The 20,840-nt window shown below is 38.4% G+C and overlaps 4 protein-coding genes and 1 pseudogene across 8 annotated transcripts; 2 read left to right on the top strand and 3 right to left on the bottom strand.

The window, feature by feature from the left end:
* Positions 1 to 1,036: 1,036 nt before the first annotated feature.
* LOC112167737 (internal alternative NAD(P)H-ubiquinone oxidoreductase A1, mitochondrial) lies at positions 1,037 to 5,392 on the bottom strand. Of its 5 annotated transcripts, none has more exons than XM_024304788.2 (10): positions 5,024 to 5,392; positions 4,321 to 4,340; positions 3,662 to 4,281; positions 2,943 to 3,156; positions 2,669 to 2,829; positions 2,505 to 2,570; positions 2,259 to 2,422; positions 2,038 to 2,152; positions 1,540 to 1,716; positions 1,285 to 1,440 (listed from the first exon to the last, which is right to left on the bottom strand). In XM_024304788.2, exons 3-10 carry the CDS (start codon positions 4,256 to 4,258, stop codon positions 1,285 to 1,287), a joined length of 1,650 nt encoding a protein of 549 aa, XP_024160556.1. In that variant the 5' UTR covers positions 4,259 to 4,281; positions 4,321 to 4,340; positions 5,024 to 5,392. The 5 variants fall into 5 exon arrangements, with proteins under 5 accessions (XP_024160557.1, XP_024160556.1, XP_024160555.1 ...); XM_024304787.2 differs by having other exon boundaries at positions 5,106 to 5,392; XM_040506669.1 differs by having other exon boundaries at positions 3,662 to 4,340.
* A 2,317-nt stretch (positions 5,393 to 7,709) lies between these two features.
* LOC112167250 (endonuclease 1) lies at positions 7,710 to 10,190 on the bottom strand. The gene is made up of 9 exons (XM_024304253.2): positions 10,017 to 10,190; positions 9,627 to 9,807; positions 9,435 to 9,542; positions 9,238 to 9,293; positions 9,050 to 9,133; positions 8,817 to 8,912; positions 8,636 to 8,700; positions 8,424 to 8,497; positions 7,710 to 8,299 (listed from the first exon to the last, which is right to left on the bottom strand). The coding sequence occupies exons 1-9, from the start codon at positions 10,155 to 10,157 to the stop codon at positions 8,142 to 8,144; spliced, it is 963 nt and encodes a 320-aa protein (XP_024160021.1). The 5' UTR covers positions 10,158 to 10,190; the 3' UTR covers positions 7,710 to 8,141.
* LOC112167251 (endonuclease 4) lies at positions 10,159 to 13,531 on the bottom strand. Its single transcript, XM_024304254.2, has 9 exons — positions 13,288 to 13,531; positions 12,718 to 12,892; positions 12,384 to 12,491; positions 12,234 to 12,289; positions 11,979 to 12,062; positions 11,662 to 11,754; positions 11,470 to 11,540; positions 10,938 to 11,011; positions 10,159 to 10,656 (listed from the first exon to the last, which is right to left on the bottom strand). The coding sequence occupies exons 1-9, from the start codon at positions 13,399 to 13,401 to the stop codon at positions 10,538 to 10,540; spliced, it is 894 nt and encodes a 297-aa protein (XP_024160022.1). The 5' UTR covers positions 13,402 to 13,531; the 3' UTR covers positions 10,159 to 10,537.
* Positions 13,532 to 14,909: 1,378 nt separating this feature from the next.
* Positions 14,910 to 16,565, top strand: LOC112168245 (annotated as a pseudogene).
* Positions 16,566 to 17,255: 690 nt separating this feature from the next.
* LOC112165612 (quinone oxidoreductase PIG3) lies at positions 17,256 to 19,698 on the top strand. The gene is made up of 6 exons (XM_024302189.2): positions 17,256 to 17,555; positions 17,751 to 17,930; positions 18,269 to 18,350; positions 18,477 to 18,584; positions 18,700 to 18,858; positions 19,356 to 19,698. The coding sequence occupies exons 1-6, from the start codon at positions 17,304 to 17,306 to the stop codon at positions 19,550 to 19,552; spliced, it is 978 nt and encodes a 325-aa protein (XP_024157957.1). The 5' UTR covers positions 17,256 to 17,303; the 3' UTR covers positions 19,553 to 19,698.
* Positions 19,699 to 20,840: the final 1,142 nt, after the last annotated feature.

Below are 20,840 nucleotides of genomic sequence, written 5' to 3'. Positions count from 1 at the left end.
AATAAGTGCATTTAGTTTTTTATTGCCCTTTTAATTCAATGTAATCTTTGCTTTAATTCCTTTCCTTCCTTACGGTTCGTAGGGTTGGGAGGCTATTAATTAAGCCTAACTTTGTAACCCTTTCAGCATCTTACTTTAGAGAAATATGTATTCAGAAAATGTAGCGACTTTTGTTTTGTTGCTAGTGAATATAGAGCTGTGTCCGGATTGGTTTCCCACCATTGTCGAGAGGAGAGTGACTTTTCAAGGTCAAGTCGCCGTGAAGATGAGCTTTTCCGGTTGTGAATACAAGGTGAAAGTTTTGGCTTTTTATTAAAGAAAACACGACAAGAAACCCGGGGGTGTTCACATTGAGCACGACCAATCAACTCGGGCAAGTCAAGATTGTCTTTATCAAACAAAAACTGCAGTCAAATTCTACGAGCAACGTTGACGTTAGAAAAATGAAAGCACACTGATGAGGTGGCCTACAGGGTCTTTGAGTACTATATAATGCACAAGCAAGGAGACCCAGAATCACAAACCCAAACACAGCTTCAAAGTTTCAAGCTTCTCTTCTCAGTTTCAGTGACCCTTTTGGATTTTAAAGCAAACCCAGAAGCAAAAACTAGATGGAAGGTGCAAGGAGTGCTATGATCAACGGTGGGAACTTGAGTCAGAGGATTACTGCTCGTCTGATCCCAAAGAGGGGTCAGGTGAAGATGGCCATAGTGGGGATTCTGCTTCACTCTGTTTCTTCTATGTTCTCTCACCGTTGTGGTGGTGCTGATGCTCATCATTTCTCTTAGCTGATTGGTCTGTGTTGGATTTTTTTTTTTTTTGGTGTGAGAGATTTAGATGAGTGGTTGGAAAGCTTGAGCTTTTGTTTTGTGCATTGTACAAATTTTTGTAGCTCACAGATTAGTGAATTGCATTTGGTTTATCTTCGTTTTGATCTGTTATTTCGATCATGAATCTCGATTGTCTTCATGTAACTTCCAAAATCAAAGAGTAAACTTTTGGACTGAAATTCATGGGGGTTTTACTCTTTAGTGTCTGAATGAATGGAATCAACTCAAGGCTTATAGAAACTGAGATGCAGCAAATCAGTATAGTTGAGTGCTTCATTTGTTGCACAAGAAGCATTTAACTGGCAGTGTATAATAAAATCGCACCCAATTACACATAGGGAGAACAAAGTTGAAGAAAAGCGAAAAGCCTAAATCTAACTCAAGGACTTGGCCTCCTAACATGTATAAAAAGTACGAGCTATAGTAGATTAGTAGGGAAAGTTAACTTCAAAGTTCAACCTATTCTTGAGTTATCTCTGCCAAACACCAGCGTGGTAGCCCAGTTGACAGCAACATAGAACCTGTTCCTCCAACTTACAACTCGGGTAAGATAAGCAGAGCGCCAGATGAACCAGCTAACAAATCCAGCATGCGTTATGCCCTTTGCATCCTGCAACAAAATTATACTCACAAGTTTAGTCAATGCCTAGTTTTTGCTTTTGAAGCACATTCATCATCATCCAGAGTAAAAGTTTTGATGAAAACTAACCTTGGATTGGCGCAGATCAACAAGTGCCTTGTAACCTCCAACGGATGCCATACTTCCGAGGTGTTGGTAGACGAAAGGCTCTCCCAGATAGATATTTTTTGCACTCATGGCCTTACCTGCCTCCTTCCCAATCCTGTTAAACAACGCCACCAGAAATTTTCCTTCCCTTTCTGCCACCTATTTCAGGCAATGTGAAATGAATTGTTATTAGATGAGTTCGAAAATCTAGGACTAATATACATTCTTGAACTTGATGAGCACTTTGCAGAAGAAATGCCATAGCAATGACAATGTTACCATGCAATTAGATTTGTTTTTCCATATTGTTAGGGAACAAGGCTAAGTTAGAACTTCTCAGTCAGATATAGAAATCTAAGGTGGTTTTACAATTACCTCCATCTGTTTTATCAGTCTTTAAAAGTAGCAAGATTGATATAACACAGACATAATAATCTTGAGAGCAATTTACATTCTGTAGAGCACAAAACCGGTTCTAACCTGAGCTAAAGCTGGAAGCACTGGCTTCCCTGTCTCTTCAAGAAAACCTGCGCAATCTCCAAGTGCAAACACATCTTCCACAGCAGGAACTCTCAACCACCCATCAACACCGATCCTGTATCACTCAATAGCACTCATTTTAGATGCTTAATACATTCAATAGAAGTAAACAGTCCACCAAGAAAAGACGAGATAGCAGAGAGAAATTCTGGTGCATATACCTTCCACCAGGGGACTTGGGAAGATCAAGTGATTTCACAAACTGTGAGGGACCAACGCCTGTAGACCAGACCAATAGGCCATATGGAACATCAGTGCCATTGTTAAGAACTATCTTCTTTGCATGCACCTCTTTCACAACACCTCGCATAAGGCTAACACCACACTGATGCAAAAGTTCAACCTTCAAATTAGTTATCCGAACTACAAGAATATCCCTCAGAAAACAAAAATCAAAATCTGCTAACCTTGGTCAGGTGATTGGTTGCATACTGCCTTAATCCAACGTCGAAGGATGACAGAATCTCATTAGCCTATTCCAGGAAAATACATGAGAGAAAATCAAATTTTCTTGGCCAAAAGTGAAATGTATATATGACTATACGTATAGGAGTGAATAAGAAACAAGTACCTCAATGAGGGTGACTTTGATGTAGTCCTTAACATGAGTATACCTTTCACGGACATCTTTCATGATGAAATCACTCAATTCACCACTGAACTCCACCCCGGTAGGGCCACCTCCGATAACAACACAATGCAAGAGGCGTTTCCTTTCTTCCTCTGATACGCCTGTAAATGAAAATGCATAAGATGATTGCGAGAGGAAACCAATGTTTGGCAATATTCTTTTTCAATCACCCTTTAGAGAGAAGAACAGCCATCCTCTAAGAGATAACACTCACCTGGGTTGTCCGAGAGCATCAAGTTCAAGAGAAGCTTCTTTCTAATCTCTTGGGCATGATTCACTTCTCGGAGGAAAAATGCATTTTCTGTCACACCTTTGATCCCAAATGTCAAGGGCTCGGATCCAGCTGCTATGACAAGCTTGTCATAGGCAACTTTGAATCTGTAAGGTTCATTAGGCAAACCACCGTTGCTGACTGTCTCGCAGTACACCTATATGAGAGAAGAGGATTAACCTTTTTTGCTTGCTGACTGTATTCTTCTTCCTTGTTAATGTTCAGTATGTTAATGATCAACGGGGAAAAATGTTTGATCAATGGGCAAAAAAAGTATACATTTTCCCCATTTGGAAAAAATCAGGTACTGATTTCAGATCAAGCTATAACTTATGAACATCCATTCTCGTGTCAAGTTAAGTCTAGTATGCATTACTTCACAAACAATCATAACTTTGAGAGATTTTTAATATCAGAACTATATGCTGTATTTCAACTTCATATTGAAGAACACTGTCAACACATATAAAAGCCATAAAACAAGCATATTGACATCATTTTTCATTGTGTTACGGAACTGCATGCAAAGGAGGAACATGCTGTATGAATGCATCTAGTGAGAAACCTATATGTATCAGATGCTATATATGTCACCGACCCTATACACCTTAAACCAAATTAAGTAAATGAACAGGAGAACTGGTTAAAGAGACTTTGAGTACCTCATGTTTGTTTGTGTCAATGCCAAAGCAGGAAGCCAGATAGAAGTATGAATTGGGATTTGTTGCCAGTGCAGATTGTATACGACTGACAGGTTCAGCAACTGAACGGAATTCCAAGGTACCAACACAAGTTGAAGCAAGCAAGGGAGTGAAGACCATGTGATTCCTTGGTGATATGCAAACAACATCATAAATCTTTGTGTCTAGTCCCTTAAGGAATCGACAGGCAGCCCAGCCAGTACCAAGAACAACCACTCTTGGCTTTTCACCTGGCTTAGTTGCCTCTAAACCTGGATACTTGGGATCATTACACTCCAAATCAGACTCCTCAACAATCCTCTCTGCAGATGGAAATTGATAACTTGGGGTTGTCCTTATTCCCCTGCTCCAAAAGCTACTGTGATTCACCTTTGGAATGCTGGAAAGGTACGAAAAATTGCTATTTCTGGTGTCACGTTCAAGTGAAGGTAAGGAACAATATTTGCGCGTGGATGCTCCCTCAGAGGACATATCCTTTTCACTTTTGTGACCACCAAAGGCACCTCCTGACCTTCTGCAGCTACTCCTAGCAGTCCTAGCAATCCTTTCTAAAGCCATTTCGAAAGTATCAGTCCCTCAATTAAGACTAATAAGTACCCTTTAAACCCTCTAAACGGAATCAAATGATCACTTGCTCAACCTGTGGAATTGAATCACAGATGAAAAAGTGTGAGCTGTGCAAATTGCAAACACCTATAGAAGTAACATTTGAAGGCACACATATTTATAAGTAGCTGTATATACCACTCCAAAAAATGTGGAGAGATAATGACAGCAGGCAGGACAAATAAAGATCTACTCCAAATTAAACAAAGTAAATTTATTAAGTCGGACAACGATGGATTCCAAGACTACATGACAGCAAAACAAAAACCAACATTGCTTTGGTCATCAGTTGATGGCAGAAACAAAGAGAAAGCTCTTGTAAATTTAGCAGCTAATAAAAAGCTAAAAAGACAGTAGCTTTTTACTTGTACGTTGCTAAAACACATAATAATCGACAAACCCAACTCATCAGTCTTTCTACTAAGGTGATTAACATGTCAAATTTAGAATCTCAGCCATCACAATCATGAATTCTCTAATGTAAACAAAAGCTCTCTGTTTTATATGAAAAATCAACATGAAAGGCAGAAAAATGTTAAACCCAGAACAACAAAAAAAAGAACTTTCAAGCTTAAAAACCAATCTCCAGTACAAAACACCCAGATCTTATACACACCGAATACAAAGATACAGAAAATGCATACAAACTGGGGAAACAGAAACACTAAAGCTAAGAAGAGCCTAAGAAGATTGAACAGAAACACAGAGAATACAAACCATTGATAAGCATTGAAACATGAACAGAGAAAACCAATAAAAATGTGATCTTTATGAAGCAGAAGGGTTTAAGACGATTTACTGTGGTTCTTGTTTAGACAGAGCTGCGTGATCTCCAAGATCCTGGGAGTTGAAAAGGAGCCGACTTGGGGCGCAAGCAAGTTGGTTTGTTGAGATTTGAGAAGTGCTTTTGATTAAGTAGTGGTCAAAAAAAGTTGGTCGTGATTAAAAAAATGGAAGAGAAACTACAAAGGGTTTTGGTTGTGTTAGTCATGTGGGAAGGAAGCAGATCGAAGCATATGCCTTGGTTGGTATTTTGGTAAATCAGAGCTGTCTGAAAAGAAAATACAGAGCAAGTTTGGCGATTGCAGAACGTGAAGCGGTGTCGTTTTGCGTGGTTGAATCAGTAAAAGAGGTTCTTGAAACGGCTCCAGCTGTATGTATAGACTAAATAGGATGTGTTTGGTTGCCTAAAACCTAAAGGCAACCTAAAACCCTCCTAAAACCCTAGTCAGTGGTGAAGAGACAAGACTGAGGGTGTGCCAAATTTTTAGTAGGCGGCTGTCATTTCATTTCAATGTGATTTAATTTTGATTATTAATTATTTTCTTGTGGACTCATTGAGTTTGGAAAATTTACCTAATAGACATGGGCCTAATTGTCTGATCCAGGACTTTTGTGTCACATCCAAATGACTTCATCAGCTCCGTTGGTTTGTTTTACTTGTCAAATTATATATGAGAAACTCAAACGGGCTTTTTGCTTTTGCATTGCTTGTTTGATTGGGTAAGGCAATTCATTCTCTTGTTATTTTAAGGATTACGTGAGACGAACGCGCCGTATTTGAAAACTATACCATACAAATATTTACATCTCATATGATATGAATTTTTCTTACAAACACGTGCACAAAAGTTACATGTTGTGCTTTGTACTCATAATTGTTTGCATAGCTAGGCTTTCAATTTGTTTGACTGTGTTATGTAGCTTTCGGATTGCTAATTAGCCAACAAGAGCTACCTCATTACATGGTTATTAATTGCCTCGTACAAAGTGATTTTTGTATGAAAATTACTATTATCGATGGTAATTAAACAATATCACAGTGTAGTCAGAACCTTCTAGAACAATCGCCTTTTACGGTAGAGATGATATGTGTAGTAAGTAGTAACCAATCAAGCCTAATAATCTTCATGTCTGTCACTCCTAGTTAGCTGCGTAGACTTGCTTCTATATAAAATTTTCCCATAAGTTGAGAAAGTCATTTATAAAAACAACTCCAACAACATTAATTTTTTCTTAATTTGTTCGACTGAGCAAAATTAATAAAGTAACTTCGAACTTCGAAGGGTAAAATTACATATGATCGAAAATTCAAAAGTCTCTTATATAGAAGTGAAAACTAACAAAAAATTCAACTGCTGCAAATTAACTCCGTACATGCGAAATAGACTAATTGGCCTGTTTCTCCAGATTATGCTAACATAATCACTTGATTCACTTCAATGCTCATTTCCTTCAGCTGTTGGGTACTCGCCATCAGTCAACATGCAAAGGGTGGGTGGCCGGATCAAAGTAGACGATTCAGGCAGCTCATCATGGGGCTGTAGACTCAGCCGACCCCGATCATCTCTTCCAACAGATATGAGTTTTATGACTATAATTGCGGGTAATAGCATGAAACATATGATAGTTTCCTTCAATACCAGATAACAATCATATTCAAGCCGTTTAACCTTCTTAAATCCCATAAGAAACGCTGCCAAAAATTCAGTCATAAGTTCTAGCAAAAACTCATCGCAAAGCTCCATCCACCTAATCCAACTCGGAGCGTGCATCTCTGTTTCTGATCCTGCATAATACCATCCAACCGATGCATGCGCAAAGTTGAACTCGCCGCAATTAGTTAGGACGTAAAACTCTACCAAAAATATAAAGTAAATATCTTTCCATGTATCCCAACTAACTAGAGCTTCTGTCTGCGCAGCATCCCAACTGAGAGCATCTCCGTTTATTACTTTCACTTTAATCAAGCACAGCAGAATCCAAACGATCGATGCTTAAATAGATAAACCCCTTACATATATTCATTATGGACGAAGTGCAATCCTAAGCACGTAAACAATCCCGATCCTTTTTTCATTGGATATTTGAAAGTTGTGTAACCTTCGGTCCTATTGTCACTAGCATTGCCTTGCAGTAGCCCGACGATGGCTTTTAAACACGCAAGTGCATAGTAGTGTAACCTCATCACACAAATGAGTTCATACAAGGCGAGTGTGTTATCAAGGGAAGATTGATGTTAGTCAATTGGAAAGTCTGGAGTTCTATAATATCTAGCAACGCTAACGACACGAAGGGGAGGTAGATTTTCGGGCTACTTATAATTTCTTTTGGTCTATGTCTGGAGGCAACCATGATCATCCTATGTCCAAAATGAGCTAGGAGTCCGAAGACTGTGATAGAGCAGTACGTATCAGTGGCACATAATAACAGTAGCTCCAAAGTTGATAATACTTGCATATTAGATCCCGCAGAAGCCATGGCCAATTATGGTATTAGGCGGTGGCGGATTCAGAACCTGAAACTCGCATGCAACTGAAACAATAATACAAATTGATACTTACAATCTGCGAGAATAGACTAATGCTTGCGTGCAAAAGAAGAAGAGGGCAAAGATTGCAGAGAACTGAAAAATATACGGCTTGAAATTGAAACATAATCCGACCATCGAAGAGAATATAGTTTCAATTGCGTCATGGATGGATGTAGATTTATATACATACGTCACAATAGAGTCCGTGAAGAATTGATGCACCAAGAACAAGGAATGGGCCTCCAAGTTGGGCTTACAATTTGGGCTGGGCTCAAACCAATCCCTCTGCCGCCATGGATACATTAGGAAATGGGAATAAAATGATATCTAAAAATTCTCTAAATTAATACAATTACCATTCTAGATTTAGACAAGAGGAGGAAGAATAAATAACAATTAGGAACGAATTAGAACTATAAGCTAGTCTTCAAGCAGCTTTGAAAGATCTCTCTAGCTTCATGCTTGAACAATGGAACTAGTTTGACCAGCAGCTCCTTTTCTAGTTGAAGACTGTTTGTAGTTCTAAGTGGGTGAATGTGATGCTCTTTTGTTTTTGTGATGATCAGCAGGTTGTGCTTCAGATTCAGAGGAGAAGGCACGATTGAGGATAGCTGCCAACCGGACTCCACCTTGGGCAATCCTCTTCTCCACAATAGGTAGCCGAGGGAGGAAGTAATCCTCTACAATAATTCACACCATTACAACAAAACCATAAATTCTCATTCAATCATATTATGCAGAACTAACAAAGAATTGGGTCAAGATTGATTACAAACTCTGTGCATATACAAATGTAGTATATACCTGTTAGAGTATCACCGGACTCAACGCCCTTGTAACCCCATTTGCAAGCTATGTTTATGCTTTCTGTAGCATACCTACATTGACATTAACAAGGTATTAGCATTGAGGATGTAAATATCGATGAAAAGTACTAACCAACAATAATAGAATATGAAAATGCAGATACAACACTAAATGATCACAAAAATCTGGAATGATTGGAGCGAGCTTACTTGTTTATACAAGAACTGATATCATCACAATGTCCCCATGAGGTAACATCATCAGACCAGACTCCCTGTTTACGAAGAAATCAACAACATAACTAACGCCTCTACTCTTTTAAGAACTTAGCACAATTTGTTAGACTAGTAATTAATTGATAACTATATATTGTTATCATCCGGCACTTACATCTGTGATGTTTCCCTGTATGTCTTGCAGGAGGAGTTCCATGTCCTTGTCATAATAATCATGCAGAGCTTGAAGTAAAATCTCTCGATCCCAAACCTGCATGCAATTTGAATTCTTATCATCATTTCTAATTTATTTTAATGAATAAGAAAATATTAGTAACAGCTAGCTAAAATGATGAACTACTATCTGATTGTTCCTCTTATAAGCTGCAACAACAAGTGCATGCTTACATGGTGAAGATTGGATTTGTGCCTGTACCAACGCAAGTCTATTGTGTTTCCTCCTCTATCTGTCGTGAATCCAATATGCATTGGCTATGAAAAACAAGAAGATGGTCACGATGACCATGACAACTTAAATTAAAGAAATCATTCTCTGTACTCCACCTGCAAATTCATTCACGTATGTGTATATATACCTGATGGAGATCACCTATAAAATGTGACAAGAAAAGCAAGGCCTCGGTCATATTATCTACAAACAAAAAGTCAATGACAAAGAGACCATGTTAAGTGATGTTGTGGTACAATACAAGAAAGCTAGCCATTGACAAAACTTCAAGCAATATCATCAATATATAAAATGGATATTAATTTGGTCGATTAGCTTCCTTACATCGACGGTCAGATGTTCCTTCTGTGTAGTGTGAAAGCTGAGATGTGAAATTCTGGACTGCACCAGCAACACACATGTCCTTGGAACCATGTTCATCATGGCAATCTCCTGTTAATGCATATCCAAATGAATTTAATTACTGCATTAACTTTGTGATAATCCTCGATGATAAGCAGTTCTAATTAGGCTTACTTGAGTATTCAAAGTTGCAAGCATTATCAGGTGTGTCAATGAAGTGAAGAGGGCTAGTCCACCGGTATCTGTACCAGTGCCTGATCTGGTCAGGCCACACACACAGAGCCGACAGATCGCCATTGACATCATGAGGTAGTAAATTTTTAACAGCTTCTGCAGCTTCAGGCTCTAGGAGTGCCTGCATGCAGTTGTCGTTTATCAATAATTAGTCAGTATATTCTCCAACCTAATGGGTTTTAAGTTTGTAAGTTCTGATTTGGTTACGCAATATGATGCTCTATAGGGACTATTTTACGCGTTGTTACCAACTAGTTGGGCAATAAGTTTGAAATTCGTTGTTCCATACAGAACAAGACCAAATTCGGAGAAGAATGGAATTGACATTACCTGTGCAATCCGGCACGTCATAGTGTGACCCTCTTTGCTCCATCCCTGAGCTCTCGGGACTAAAATGCAAACAAATGCAAGCAACAAAACAAATTCACTAAAATAATTGGCAAATCTTCCAAAGCCTCTGTAACTATCCATCTGGAAGAAATTTCTCTGGTTAATTGACCAAATGTTATGTTCCTCCAATATAAGGATACTATACAGATTATTTATAGGCCTTTGGCAGGGCTTAGTTACGTAAATTTACAAGTCACCAAAGGTTGTCAATGAGTACAAGTTTGATATTCCCACTATTATAAGTGTACCCCAAAAGTTGACCTTTAACAGAAGCAAGGTGGGTTTATGGGGTATATTCTGGCATAAAGGGATCATCACCAACATATGAGGAATATATTAAGCAGACGACTCGCGTATGAGGAACTTCAAGGTCTTCAATCTTAATAGCTTTTAAGCAATAAATGCTGGGCCCAATTATGTTCTTCTGCAGATGCATCACCATCCCTATCCTTTCTTTATCTTCATGCTTCAGCAATTTTTGGTTCAGAAGAGAAGATATGGTTGAGGGTAGCAGCCAAGCGAACCCCACTTTGAGCTAGCCGCTTCTCCACGACAGGTAGCCGAGAAAGAAAGTAATCATCTGTAAACATAATCACATGATTAGAAACGAAAACACTGTAATTAGAATATACAGAGCATCAAAAGAAAATGCTGTGTGTCCATGTGATGTGATCATATAAATATGTCTAGAATATGCAATGTTAGGTTGTCGCTGATGCAAAAGTCAACCAGAGCAAACCAGTAGAGAAGCTAGAGTTCAATATTATTGAGATTTTTCCATTTTAAGAAAGTGATTATTGAGTTAGGGTTTGATATCATCTTATTCTATAATTCGGTTAGAAAGAAGAAAAAGGAAAATACCATTCAGAGTGCTTCCTGGAGTGGCATTCCTGTAAGCAAATTTGCATGCTAAACGAATGCTTTCAGAAGCATACCTGCAAGACCAAAAGCAAGTTAAATATTTTCATACTAGATTTAATGTGTTAATTTCTTTTCTACCAGACAACAATGTAACTAATAGAATGCATTGATGTCTAAGAGTCGCATTAGTATTCACTCTTTCAGCCATGATAAGACATTCGAATCATTGGCGCCAAATTGAATATGCATGTTTTCAGGACCAATCAATTGCTAGAATCTATTTGAATCCTCCAGACTCATCACAACTTTCAACAGCTTTGAACTATCAACTTGGTGCTCAGGAGACTAAAATAAAGTAAAAATATACGATGCCATCTACTTCACAGTTCACACATATGTAAACTAGAACTTGGGAAGTAAAAAGACCAAGTATCAGGTATATAAGCATATCAAGCACCTCATGCTATTAGGTATCATGTTACACACAAAGCGGTACTGAGCAATAAATGAACTAAAAGGAACATGTACATACTCATTTGGGCATACAGTTGTCCGATTATTTGTACAAATCTGCAATGATGACATATCATTGAACCAAGCATCCTATGGATAGTAAGAATTAAAAAAACGTAAGTATTATGTTGCTGCACAGGTATATAAACCTCTTGTCAGGGCAAAAGATCAAGTAAACAAACAAAACAACAATAAGAGATGAACTTCACACCGTAATATTCCTCTGAATGGCTTCTATCATGAGTCCAAGATCCTCACTGTACATTGTCTTTACAGCAGATTCAATGATCATATTATCCCACACCTGGAACAAAAACATTCTTTTAGAGAACCTAACTTCATTCTGCTTATAAATAACATAAACAGTATGTAAGCCAAACCTATAATATCTGGTCGTTGCTTTGCACAATCATTCACATAAAAAATAAAACCACAAAGAAAGACTAGGGAACTAAAGTGGAAGTATAGGGAAAGAGCATAAACGTGTATTGAAGTCCTATACTGGCAATTAGGGAAAGTATGACTTACATGGTGAAGATTTGTCTTCCTGCGATACCAACGGACTATTATTGTGTTCCCCCCTAGATCTCCAGTGAAACCAACATGTAGGGGCTGTCAACACCATACATGACGTTCAGGAAAAATGAAAATCACTTCCTCTCTTCTAAAATAAGCCAAAATGTATAAGCTTCTAAACACACAGATAGTATGTGATTGACTCATTGCACGGTTTGCTTTTCTTATAGGTGTTTACGTTTTGAGGAACAAGTATGAAGAGCAAACCTGATGGACATCCCCAATAAAGTGAGACAAGAAAAGAAGTGCCTCTGTTAAGTTGTCTGTGATAAAATACAAAAAGATGAAGGATTTTGATATTCAGGAATATTAATATTTCGGAATGGCAGAGTGAATCCAATAAATATGTGTGCGTACATTTTGATTTTGAGATGGAATCCTGATAAGTCAAAAGTTGCATCGTATAGTTGTATATTGCTGCAGTTACACATCTCCCTTTATGTCCAGCAGAGTCATGGCAGTCTCCTATTAGAGATATCAACATGAATCAAAGTAAGAGCGAGAAGCTAGGCAAAATAGAGCCTGCATTAACACATGCACTCAACTTGCAGGCAGAAGTCACTGAAATAATAACACATGCATATATAGCACAACAGAGAATCTCAGTCATCTAATTAGAGAAACATTCAGAAAATGAAACATATGATACATCAAATAGCATTACTGAACCATCTGAAAACTAGCTACTCACTGCTGTAATTGTAGTTACACAGAAAATCGGGTGTGTCAACATAGTGTAAAGCACTACTCCAATGATAATGAAAGCGAATCTCATCAGGCCAGGAGCAAACTGCAGCAAGTTCACCTCCAGCAGATTCCGGTAGCAATTCTTTCACTGCAGCTAAAGCATCTTCACTCAGAAATCCCTGAAGAAAACAATGGTATCTCATCAGCATTGAAGATTCCAAACCCACCTCACCACCATCTTCAAAGTAACAATATAGGCGCAAACATGTCTACAAAACCTCCCTTACTTCATCAATTGACCTTTCAAACACATTTTGCTCCAACTATATGGTATTGACAACTCTACTACCCAAATTTAATACCCATCATGTTAAACCACTCTTTCATCAACCACATCAAATTTTACTGGCCATTCCATGTAGCAGCAAAATTGTATACAAATATCAAAGCAAGATCACATCATTCTACTAATACATTTTCAAAGCAGTATCATACAAAACCAAGAGCACCCAATATCTAAAAAATAAATAAATAAATAAAGATGAGTTCTTTAGTACTGTAAAAACTCACTGACCTCTGCTATCTTGCAAACTGCATAATGGCCTTCTTTGCCCCAACCCAGAATTCCAGGCACCAATAGAAGAAACCCTACCGCACTTCCATTCCACCACAGCCCAAACAAACCCATCTATCTTAAAAATGGTAGCTTTTCGGGTTTGGATTGAACCAAAGTCTCCTGCTTTCTTCTATTTCTTTCTCTCTCTCTTTTTTTTTCCCAGAATGTTTACGGAAGAGGAGGAACAAAATCCAGTTCTATTTGATACACACACGACATGTCGTTTGCTCCCCGTTTGGTTAAAATTACTAAGAAGACAAAAATATATGGTGGGTCACGTCAGTCCCCACAAATTTGGGTTAAAGATGAGGAATTTTTTGAGAAAAATTTTCCGGTCACATCTGAGAAAAACATATCTGATTCCAACCTACATTTTTTTTTTGAGAATAATTCCAACCCACATTTAATTTCTGCATTATTGTATATATATAACTAAAATTTGCTTAAATTCTTGTACCTAACAATTGAGCAAGAAAAAAAAATAGAGACCCAATCACAAGTTCACAACCCCTACAAACTTGATCAAACATAAAAGTTGAGCGTACATAGGTATTGTAATATTTACTAAGTAAAAGACGGTCGATGACAAATCTTTCAGAAGCAAAAACATCTATTATAAAATTTAATTCCGATAAAATGTTATTAAAAGATCTTGATTCTTGAGGCAAATAACATGTAAAGATCCTAAAGAGATGAAAAAGAAAAACAGAATGAAAATACCAAATGGAACGATATTGTGTTATAACCCAAAGACCAACTTAACTACAAAAGTACTTTATCAATAGGGACACAGAATTTGCTAACGCAGTGTAAACCTCTCCACTGAGGAAACTTCACTGCGTGGCTTTTAACGTAGCCAACACGAAAGATCAATCCAATATGAATCAAATGAGTTTACAGTACACAAGTTGTGTTGTTCATAACATACACAATCACTTAGCAACAAATGCTAACTTGATTTACAACTGATCTAACATGTACTTGATTTTCAATCTATCAACTCTAATCAAATCACTGATCTTTCTTGTCCTCAATGTCTCACTGATCTTTGAGAATAATTTATGAAAGTACCGGACAACACAAGATAAAGCATGAAACAAATAAAGAGAGTTTTCAGAAAAATAGTTTTTGACAGAAACTCATGGTTCAAGAATGAACAAACGTTTTTATACTGCAGATGAAAACCCCCACAACATGTATTAGTTTCGAAGCCTTTTATACAAGAGGAAAACTCCCCCTCAAACAAATTTTTTCTTTAAACACCAAATAAGATAGATATAGAAAGATATCAAAACTTATTTGTTTTGCATGCAAAAAGTCTTTAATGCAAAATGCACCAAATCAATTTAATAGACATGTAAATCAATTTAAAATGTGTAACATGATTTGGAACGAATATATATTAAACTCAAGATCAGTGGATCAACTATGCTTGATCGTATCTTCCTCTTTGTTTCCTTGAAGTTCCGGTTTCCTTGTGGCAATGGGAAATCATGTATTGAATGGTAATTGCCCAATATACTCACACATAAGTCTCGAAAGAAAATCAATAGAGCTTTAAATAGTTTTGACGTCACGCATGAGCTTGAATGCTTGATCAAGTTCACATTTTATAATCTCAACCAATTGAATTAGTACTAAACCACTATGAACGTATGAAAAGAAAGAGACGAGAGTTACACGCACACACATGCATAATATATAAATCTGTCTCTGTGTGTGTGTGTGTTGGGAGGAGAAGCCAGTACATTCAAACGGAAACCTCAAATCAACCACTTCAGTCTGATATAATTGAAGAAGCTGAGATCAATGAAGGCCACAGTGGTTACCTCACCAGGCGGACCGGAGGTCCTCCAAGTACGGGAAGTGGAAGACCCCAAAATAAAAGACTACGAGGTCCTAGTCAAAGTCGAGGCCACGTCACTGAACCAGGCCGACAGCTTACAGCGGCTTGGCTTCTACCCACCACCTCCGGGTTGCAGCGAGTTACTGGGCCTGGAATGTTCTGGAACCATCGAGGCCGTCGGGAGACAAGTGTCACGCTGGAAAGCCGGTGATCAGGTGATCGATTTGGAATGTGAATGTTCTTTGTTCTTATGCTGCGTTTGATTACTGAAATGGTGAAATGAGGTTTTAGTTTGATTATTTTAGCTAGCGTTACTTTCATCAGAGTTTGAATTGCTAGATCAATGGTTTGAAATTAGAGTACAGAGTACAAAGGTTTGGTTAAAGGAACCCAATTTTCCCATCAAACACTAATTCTACTGGCAAATATAATTTGATCTTGTTTTTTCTATTCGGTTTTGTGATTGAAGTGTATATGAATCATGAATGCTGAATGCATATACTTTCAGAACTGTAACAATTTGTGTAATGCAGGTGTGTGCTGTTCTTACGGGAGGAGGCTATGCCGAGAAGGTGGCTGTTCCGGCTGGACAAATTCTTCCACTCCCACCCGGTATTTCTTTGAAGGATGCAGCTAGTCTCCCAGAGGTGGCATGCACTGTTTGGTCGACTGTTTTCACGACGAGTCGACTATCTTCTGGGGAAATATTTTTGGTAACAACATAGTCTAATACTGTGGTATTAATTGTTCCGATGAAATGCGTGCCGTAATGGTTTGAGTTTCAAAAATCTCCGGTGGTTTGAGTTTCAAGACGGAGGATTTTGTGGCACGAATAAAAGAAGAAACTGGTGGCAAAGGTTTGCTCTGTTGTGTAAACACCCCAGTGATGTCGTACATACTGATATATACTCGTTGGCAGGTGTTGATGTCATCTTGGATATCCTTGGGGCAGCCTATTTTCAGCGAAACCTTGACGCTTTAAACTTTGATGGGAGGCTTTTCGTGATTGGGACCATGGGTGGTTTAGTTACAGAATTGGATCTTCGTGTTGTGCTTGCGAAGCGCCTCACCATCCAAGGTACTAGAATTTGTTTCCCCTTTTCTTTGCAAGAGGTTTATGACCTTTTGACCTTTTGTTTAACATGCAACATCTCTATCCTTTCGTGTTTGTGCATGCAGCGGCTGGCTTGCGATCTAGAAGTCGAGAAAAACAAAGCATTCATAGTGAGTGAGACAGAGAAAAATGTATGGTCTGCAATTGCGGCCGGCAAGGTGAAAAAGTGAAAACAGTACGTGATCTACAAGCATTTTCCGTTTCTCTCAAGCAGCAGAGGCACATCAGCTCATGGAGAGTAGCCAACATGTAGGAAAAATACTCCTCCTTCCGTGATTCCATTATTCTCAATATTCATTTGAACAACATACTCATGAATCCGGGTGTATATTTTGAGAATAAAGCTAAGCTAGGTTCATGTTTGTATGTGGTTGTATCATGCTCTGCCTCAGATTAATTAATGTAAAACTATTTCATCTCAGTATATACTAATAATTTACTATACTCTTATATACCATATCGTCATACAGTAAAATTGAGGCGCCTCCACTAATAATTCAAAATGCTTAGACGTTATTCATTGTTTTCATACCTTGCCCATTTTCTGGTCCTTCTCATTGGTACCGCTCGACCATAATGTGATAGTTGTGATACAGTAGCAATGTTATGTCCATCTGCCATCAACAACAATACATTGGAATTGATGTTAACCCCATAAGGGTTTAGGGTTTAGTGTAAGTTCAACTTCACTAATAGTATCGCAAAAGTTCATAATCTGAACCATTTTCATTGGCATAAGAAATGGTGACTCTCACTTGACTAAAAAGACATAAAATCAAAACTTTCGTACTCACCCGGAAACTGTTTTCAGATTTATGGATAATTTTGCCTTGGTATAAAAGACGTCACGCATGAGCTCAAGTGCTGAACTCAAGATAGTGCTGTTGGAAAAGGATAGCATCCTAATTCCACGACACGTCGTTTTATCACCGCCGCAGTGACACTTATATATATCCCTCCCGCTAGGAAGAAGACAAGGTAGTCAGACCATTCAGACACAGCCGACGAAGCTCAATGAAGGCGGTAGTGGTAACGACCCCCGGCGGACCGGAGGTCCTCCGAGTACAAGAAGTTGAAGACCCAGAAATCAAAGACGACGAGGTTCTTATCAAAGTCGAGGCCACCGCGCTGAACCGAGCCGACACTTTTCAGAGGAAGGGACTCTACCCACCACCTCCGGGGTCCAGTCAGTACCTCGGCCTCGAATGTTCTGGAACCATCGAGGCCGTCGGGAAACACGTGTCGAGATGGAAAGTGGGCGATCAGGTAATCTGAAGAAAAAAATTGATCTTATGCTTTGTGTGTTTTGTTTCTCAGAGGAATTGGTCGTTTTTGGTTGTAAAGTTTAGAGGGAGAAAAAATGTAATGATATTTGCTAACAAGGAATTGGAATTAGGAATATTCAATGACCCTGTTGTTACTTTCAGTTAGAGAAATGAGATTTGACGGATTATTATGTAGGTGTGTGCTTTACTTAGTGGAGGAGGGTATGCTGAGAAGGTGGCTGTTCCGGCGGGACAGGTTCTTCCGGTCCCACCTGGGATTTCTTTGAAGGATGCTGCGAGCTTTCCGGAGGTGGCGTGCACTGTCTGGTCCACTATTTTTATGATGAGCCGGCTATCTTCGGGCGAAACACTTTTGGTAATTTGCTTACATATTGTAATCTGGTGTATTAGTGTTACATTGGAAATGTTGTTGTTTAAGTTACAAACATCGATCTCTGGTTGCTTTTTGTTTCTGTATTGAATAACTTGCAGTATTTGGTTTTCTCAAATTGTTGCTTGATACATTTTCGTGATGATGTATGGAATATACTACTAGAAGTAAAATTTCTATCATGTAGATGATCTTTATGTTGGTATTTATGGCATTGTTTTGCTTATATTGTCTTGAACAAAGCTTTAGATCTAGGCATAAAATAATTGAACAAGTGGATTGCTTTAGCTTTGTGTATCTCCATAACAGAGGCGCAATTCCAGGTTCATGGGGGTTCCAGCGGAATCGGTACATTTGCTATTCAGATCGCTAAATACCGGGGAGTAAGGGTATTTGTCACAGCAGGTAAGCCATACTTTTGCACATGTGGCACAGAATCAGTTTTCAGTTTATAAGCCATACTTTTTCACATCTGGCACAGAATCAAGTTTCAGTTTTTCACATTTAAGGTTATTGATGTTGGATCATCAGGTAGTGAGGAAAAGTTAGCAGCTTGTAAGGAGCTTGGGGCTGACGTGGGTATCAATTACAAGACGGAGGACTTTGTTACACGGGTGAAGGAAGAGACGGGCGGCAAAGGTCTGTTCTATTTATTAACACCCGATTAATTTTACGCAAGAGCATTACATGGCCTTTTGTGTTCGTTCAGTTACTGTTGAGTATGAATAACATATTGGTGTATGCTCATTGGTAGGTGTTGATGTCATCTTGGATAGCATTGGGCAAGCCTATTTTAAATGTAACCTTGACAGCTTAGCTTTTGATGGGAGGCTTTTTGTCATTGGGACCCTGAGTGGCGCTGTATCAGAAATAGATCTTCGTGTGGTGCTTTCAAAGCGCCTCACCATCCAAGGTACTAGAATTTTTACTTGGTTTTAGTACCACAGGCTTTTTGCCTCGTATATTGCTTTTCAGAAATTTCTCATATACCGATGATAGAGTATCTATGATAGTTTATGATGAAATCTGAGTTTCATTTGAGAGGAAAATACTACTGGATACCCATGTTTGAAAATGATTTGTGATTTTTAAGCATCCTTGTGGCTATCAATATCAAGCATTTCCAGAAGTTGACTTGTCCCTAGTATTGTGACCTTTTATGGAGTTGATGATTCTTAATTAGCATTTAGCACAATGTGTTTTCTCCAACTTCGGTTCCTTTGTTCCTTAATAGATTTATGTCAGTACATTACTACGTTTCAGTATTACATGTCATCTTGCATATCTGCTTCCACAACAGTGATCAAATCTTGAGTTCAGTATTAAAACCTTTGTGATAACCCTCCTCTTTTGCAAAGAGCTGCTGCACTTTGTTTAGACATCTCTAAAAAATTGTTGTTGTGCATGCAGCGGCTGGTTTGAGATACAGAAGTCCAGAAAACAAAGCAGTAATTGTTAGAGAGGTGGAGGAGAATGTGTGGCCTGCAATTGTGGCTGGCAAGGTGAAAACTGTTGTCTACAAGCGTTTCCCATTATCTGAAGCTGCTGAGGCTCACCAGCTAATGGAAACAAGCCAGCATATTGGAAAGATACTACTTTTTCCGTGATATGCTTCAGACCTCATGCACCCAGGTTCTATGTTCTGGGAATAAAGCAAAGGTTAATGTGACTCTGGTTTAGCTATATTTATGCTGTACTCTTATTTTCTGATACATGAAGCTTAATCTATCATACGGTTTGTAATTTCGTGCTTCGTGCTTCGTGCTCCCCCTCAGAATTCTTGTGAAACTGATGCATCTCAGTAAATAACGATACTGTATAATGGTTAGCTCGCAACCTGTGCAAACCCAACAGGCCAACACCATGGCAACCAACATAATCACTAAACCAATTGCTGTAAGGCCGGCAATCAACATAATTGGCTCTTCCTCACCTGTCCAATTAATTTACAATATGAAAACAAATATATAAAATATTGCTAACTACAGTTTTGCAGACATTGTCATCATTTATCTAGTTCTTAGCGTGCAAGGCGAATATAAGTATCAACTCCCCCCTTGGAAAATTCCTGTATATCAATAAGGTCTTTGGACCAGACCAAACACCCAATATTATTAACAACTGCATAAGCCAGGCATGAACAATTATTTAGGCACTGTATCTTGGAGCAATTGAACTACTAGTCTTCAAGGTTCAAAGAGCTAATGCACTGATGCTAATCTGGTACTTTCCCCAGTATGATCTTCCAAAATCCATCATCATTATCATCTTCTTTTACTTGCAATGGTACTGACTTCTTATTATCAAAGAGCTAGTGTGTTTCGCTGTTCTTTCCCTTCTGTGTCATTGTAGGATCTTGTTCTCATATGATATAACATCGTCAGCCACAACCCCAGTTCAATTGAATCATGCAGCAAAATTATGAGCTTATTAACAATAACCTCTTTGTGAAGTAGTTGCAATACCTCATGTAAGAATAATCAAATCCCTAGTCATTGAAGGAGAATAGGCTTGTAATCAAAGTATTCAACAAAAAAATGGACTTGGTTCAGCTAATTTCATATTCAGATGAGTGCAACCTTCAGATACATATGCAATATATACAATCACGCTTTTCTCTGCAGATATTGAACTGTACTATGCAGATATTCGATTTCTACAGAATTGCACAGCACATTCATGAGCTTAATGATGGCCAATTTTCATATTCACATTGCTGTGACTTGCAGAGACAGCCAAATCAAGGAATAAAAGGAGAAGTAATATAAATACATGAAGAGGAAGGTACTATGGAGGCATTCTACAAAGACATCAACACATCAACGCAGTTGATCATGCTGATAATCATACACTTTGAAGTCCTGATAATGCAGAGAACCATTACCCTCCACAGTA

Source organism: Rosa chinensis, chromosome 5, assembly GCF_002994745.2.
Source record: "Rosa chinensis cultivar Old Blush chromosome 5, RchiOBHm-V2, whole genome shotgun sequence".
Lineage (NCBI taxonomy): Eukaryota > Viridiplantae > Streptophyta > Magnoliopsida > Rosales > Rosaceae > Rosa > Rosa chinensis.
The sequence above is the reverse complement of the archived record's forward strand: the minus strand, read 5'-3'. Positions and strand labels throughout refer to the sequence as shown.

Excerpts from the sequence above, each read along its gene's own strand:
- LOC112165612 (XM_024302189.2), top strand. The coding sequence starts at position 17,304 with ATGAAGGCGGTAGTGGTAACGACCCCCGGCGGACCGGAGGTCCTCCGA. Across the intron at positions 18,585-18,699 it reads GGAAGAGACGGGCGGCAAAG|GTGTTGATGTCATCTTGGAT; the intron begins GTCTGTTCTATT and ends GCTCATTGGTAG. Across the intron at positions 18,859-19,355 it reads AAAGCGCCTCACCATCCAAG|CGGCTGGTTTGAGATACAGA; the intron begins GTACTAGAATTT and ends TTGTGCATGCAG.
- LOC112167251 (XM_024304254.2), bottom strand. The coding sequence starts at position 13,401 with ATGGGTTTGTTTGGGCTGTGGTGGAATGGAAGTGCGGTAGGGTTTCTT. Across the intron at positions 11,755-11,978 it reads GGAAGACAAATCTTCACCAT|GTGTGGGATAATATGATCAT; the intron begins GTAAGTCATACT and ends TTTTTGTTCCAG. Across the intron at positions 11,541-11,661 it reads CCATTCAGAGGAATATTACG|GATGCTTGGTTCAATGATAT; the intron begins GTGTGAAGTTCA and ends TACTATCCATAG.
- LOC112167250 (XM_024304253.2), bottom strand. The coding sequence starts at position 10,157 with ATGGATAGTTACAGAGGCTTTGGAAGATTTGCCAATTATTTTAGTGAA. Across the intron at positions 9,808-10,016 it reads TGACGTGCCGGATTGCACAG|GCACTCCTAGAGCCTGAAGC; the intron begins GTAATGTCAATT and ends AACTGCATGCAG. Across the intron at positions 8,913-9,049 it reads ACAAATCCAATCTTCACCAT|GTTTGGGATCGAGAGATTTT; the intron begins GTAAGCATGCAC and ends AATTGCATGCAG.
- LOC112167737 (XM_040506669.1), bottom strand. The coding sequence starts at position 4,258 with ATGGCTTTAGAAAGGATTGCTAGGACTGCTAGGAGTAGCTGCAGAAGG. Across the intron at positions 2,830-2,942 it reads GATGCTCTCGGACAACCCAG|GCGTATCAGAGGAAGAAAGG; the intron begins GTGAGTGTTATC and ends TTTCATTTACAG. Across the intron at positions 2,571-2,668 it reads TCAAAGTCACCCTCATTGAG|GCTAATGAGATTCTGTCATC; the intron begins GTACTTGTTTCT and ends TTCCTGGAATAG.